Here is a 4,281-nt window from a genome sequence, read left to right as displayed (position 1 = left end):
GGGGGGTGGGGGGGTGAGGGGGGGTCCATCCATCCGTTACGTGAATACCTGAGTGTACACTCACAGACGACTTGTGTTAGTTTTATGTGGTTTAATCCTGGAGACGTTTGTTTTTCATGAGTCATGTGTGAAGTCAAGTCAAGGTTCAACTTCTCTCACAGTTTAATGCTGTGGTTAAAACATGCCACGATATCAAGGAACCCATTCCATTGTTTAATGGAGACTCTGACCTTTGCAGTGTCTTAATCCAGCTGTGATTAATAGAAGGTTCTGCAGGGAGGGGGGGGGTTGAGGAGGAGGAGGCCAGCTTCATCATGGATTCATGGATTTAAATGATGGCTCTGCCCTGAATACCATCCACACCAACCTCTAATGACAGACATAAAGAATGAAGCCCGTTCTCTGCAGATCGAGGCGTTCAGTTCTCCACTGGACCTTCACTCAGTCGACACAAACCTGCAGGTTCTCATCATACACAGACCTGGAGTGGAAATGAGTTTGGCTTGTTATTTTAAATAATTAATTATAGCTGAATATGTTTCTTTCAAAACTAGGAAATTAATCTGCCTCCAGTAAGAAAATTAATTTGTTGCCAAAACAAAAATCCTCCATTTAATCTGTGCAGTCAGAATCAAAGCTGCACGTGTTCACCTGAGGTTGGTGACGTCAGAGCATGGACTCACTCTGTGGATGATAAATAAGGTGGGAATATTTAAATGGATAGTTTTGTTGAATATTTCTGGATGAATTATAAAAAACTAATTACAAAACACAGAGTGGATGGTTTATAATCCACGGTATCACCTGGGCAGCGCTGATACATATCTTCCATCCTACTTAATTCAGTGTGACTAACCTTGAGGCTTAATTAACGTTTGACTATCTCATAAATGTCATTACATTTTCTCCCATATTTTTGGCGGTGACTCATCAGCACAGGCTCCAAAATCTACATTTGTAAGAACACGGTGAATGGAACAGTTTGCTCCATCAGTTTAATTAGAAGCTCACACACGCCACCTGTGGATATCATTAAAGGGAACAGTTGAATGTGGGAGTCATTATCACCTGCCTGAAACCTGCAGCTCTGAGTTTGAAGTGTGAGAAGGACATTTTCATGGAAGAAATTTAAACAAAAAAAAAAAAACGGACTCGGTTCAACAACGTTGAGATCTTCACACATCCAGACTCCAGATGTTTGTTTGGGTTACGACAGACTCAAAAGGCCTGTGTTATTCTTGGTGAGGCTGAAGTTTGGACATTTGTCTTTGTAGTTGACGTTGTCTCACAGACAGAAAAAGAGTCAAGTCTGTCTCAGCTACAGTGTGTGGTGTGGACATAGTTCAGATCCATATGTCTGTGTGTTTATGAATGTGTTTTATCACATGTTCAGTCATCAGTGCCTTTCACGCCCCACAGGCCTAATCTGACCCTAATCCGACCCTAATCTGACCCTAATCTGACCCTGGTTCTCGTCCCAACTTCAAACTAAATCAGTTTGAAGTTGGGACAAGAACTAGAGTCAGATTAGAACTAGATTAATGACTAGGATTAGCAGTAACCACGGGGGGGGGGTTTGGGAAGGTACTCATAAAACACAAAAACCAGTGTGTGTGTGTGTGTGTGTGTGTGTGTGTGTGTAGTGGTACCTGTGGGGACATTGTGCAGGTCCTCACTGAGACATTCAGAGGTTGGAGATTAAAATGAAGTCTTTGTGTTTGTGTTAAGGTTTGGGTAAAAAAAAAAAAAAGAGCTGAAGAAGTCATCGCGTGTGTGTGTGTGTGTGTGTGTGTGTGTGTGTGTGTGCACCAGTCTAAGTTTGTGTATTCTGTGGAGACACATTGTGAGCACTCTGTCTGCTTTCCTTTTTCTATTTCCAGCCAAGAAGTACGACAGCGGTGAACACCTGAACATCACAGGCATCAGCAGGGACCAGGCTGGAGACTACGAGTGCAGCGCTCTGAACGACATCGCCTCTCCTGACACCAAAATAGTCAAAGTCACAGTCAACTGTAAGTACGCCTCTGTCTCCAGGATGGTCACACAAGTCCCATGAAGGACAGTTTGGTGGTCTGTGTGTTGGGCTTTTTAAATACTTCATGGGAGAATTGCTGTTTTTGTCAGTCGGTCTGGATGATTAATTCACTCAGAGCAAAAGTCTGTTCATTCTGAGCAGGATTTCATTATGCAGGTAATGAGTCTTTCAGAGGTGTGAAGAGACAGTAATGATGAGTCGTGGCGTTTATGAACGATGCTGCAGCCACCAGGAAATCACCAGCAGTAATTAGGAGCAGGACATTTATTGCCGTTCCGTCTCTTTTTTCTTGGGTTGACTATTATTCAAAGACGGTTCCTTATTGATCGGCCGTGCTCAGTCTTTTGGCCAAGTCTAACCAGGCCGGCAGCTCCAGAGACAAAGAGTCAGAGAGCTCCTGAGTCGTTCCCAAAGACTTTGTCATTATTTTATAAATGTACAGCTGTGAAAATTGAATCATTTTCAAACACTCAGGAAGTGAGATGTGAGGCATGTGTTTTCACCTCTTTGGCAGGTTTTTTATACCGACTTTATAAAAAAGAAAAACAGAGCCTCGTGGCCATTATTACTGTGTAATGGCAGAGTCTAATGAGGTTGGTCCGACTCAAGTCTTCAGCAGACGGTTATTCACAGCTCCGCTGAGACAAAGGTCACAGAGGAAAGTTAAATCACTGCCTCTGTGCTAATGTTAGGAGCTAAAGATATTTTCACAACTTTTATTAAGCCAGTCCTGAAGTACTAAATATGAGCTGGAGTTTCCAGTCATAGAGAATTTATCATGATGACTATATTCACCACAGCTTCAGCACAGGAGTGATGTCACTGACCTGGAGTCAGTCAGTCAGTCAGTCAGTCAGTGAGTGTGGAGGAGGATCAGTGATTGGTTGGAGTGAAATAATGTCCAGGTTAATGTTGAGTCTTTTTAGGATTAGTATTAATGTGTGTCCAGAACATTAGGAAACAAACAGCCAATCAGCTTCGCCCTCACACGGCTCTGAGATCTAAACTGAGTCTCAGCCAATCAGCTTCACCGTCATAAGAAAAATAGAGTTCAGTATGAAACATAAAAACAGTGGGAACTTCAGTTGTTCGTACGAAAACCCTGATGTGAACGCTCACGTGGACGCTCACGTGGACGCTCACGTGGACGCTCACGTGGACGCTCACGTGGACGCTCACGTGCCTTTTCTCTGAACTAACCTTCTGATTTCATTTCTAGAATAACTCCACCTACTTGTGCAGTATAATTATTGGTTAATTTTTCACATACAGCGACTGTTTCTTTTTGATGAAAGGAAACAAACCTGAGTTTCAAACTGACAAATTTCACAAGTTAAGAGTTGAATAAATACATGTTGCAACATTTAAAGAATTTAAATCGTTGACCTCTGACAGCTGCAGATCACGTGCACTCATCAAACTGGTAAAACAAGGCAAAGAGGAACGTTCTGACCATCAGGTCATGGTATAATGGCCTTTGGTTTTACATGATATAAGACCTTGTTGTTCCAAAAAGCTGAATACAGTGCATTCAAACTGAAGCTGAAGAGACTGTGGTGATTCTAAGGCGTTTAATTAAGATACTTGTGTGGATTCTTTCAACTTCCTGTGATGAACTTATAGTGAGTGCAAACTTTTATCTGCTGACCCCAAACCCGACTGAAGTCACGTGGACGCTCACCAGAGAATCAGATTAGCTCCGACCCCTGCTGAGCACGAGGATATCTGAGAGGAGAATTTACCTGATGGAATTGAATCTCTGACCTACTTTTTAACCTGACGTGTTCATCTTCACTGCAGTCAAGTGTGAGCTTAAACTTCCACATCCAAGTGAGATCAAAAGGCATATATTTTACATTTGAGTAGTGAGTCAAAAGAAGAGGTTCCACCAGAGACAAGACGGTGGTTGAAGGATTGATCCAATCAGGTTCCAGCCAATTACAAAGCCCAGAATTAGAGGCTTTATGGTATAAAACGTAAAAATCAAATTGTCAGGGAAATATTTTGTGAGTTTGTACTGACATGGTCAAACACGTCAACACATTTACGTTGAAAGCCTGCAATCAAATCGACCAAACACGTGAATGAACTGGTTTTAGGTTCACACACACACACACACACACACAGGCAGCGTCCAACAAAAAACTCAGACTTTACAATGAAAACATGGAAGTGCTGCTTCTTTTCTGTACAATTTTCATCAAAACAAAACAATACATGGATCAACTTCAGTCACAGCCTCAGCA

General features: G+C 42.2%; 1 protein-coding gene across 1 annotated transcript in view; it reads left to right on the top strand.

The window, feature by feature from the left end:
• The window catches only part of negr1 (neuronal growth regulator 1), a 95,138-nt gene that overhangs the window by 44,307 nt on the left and 46,550 nt on the right, over window positions 1–4,281 (top strand). The window contains 1 exon segment of the mRNA XM_008328974.3: window positions 1,881–2,012. Coding sequence (XP_008327196.1) covers window positions 1,881–2,012 — 132 coding nt within the window.

This window comes from Cynoglossus semilaevis, chromosome 2 (assembly GCF_000523025.1).
Source record: "Cynoglossus semilaevis isolate Cse_v1.0 chromosome 2, Cse_v1.0, whole genome shotgun sequence".
Classification (NCBI taxonomy): Eukaryota; Metazoa; Chordata; class Actinopteri; order Pleuronectiformes; family Cynoglossidae; genus Cynoglossus; species Cynoglossus semilaevis.
Note: the sequence above shows the minus strand (reverse complement) of the source record. Positions and strands in the feature narration are given on the sequence as shown.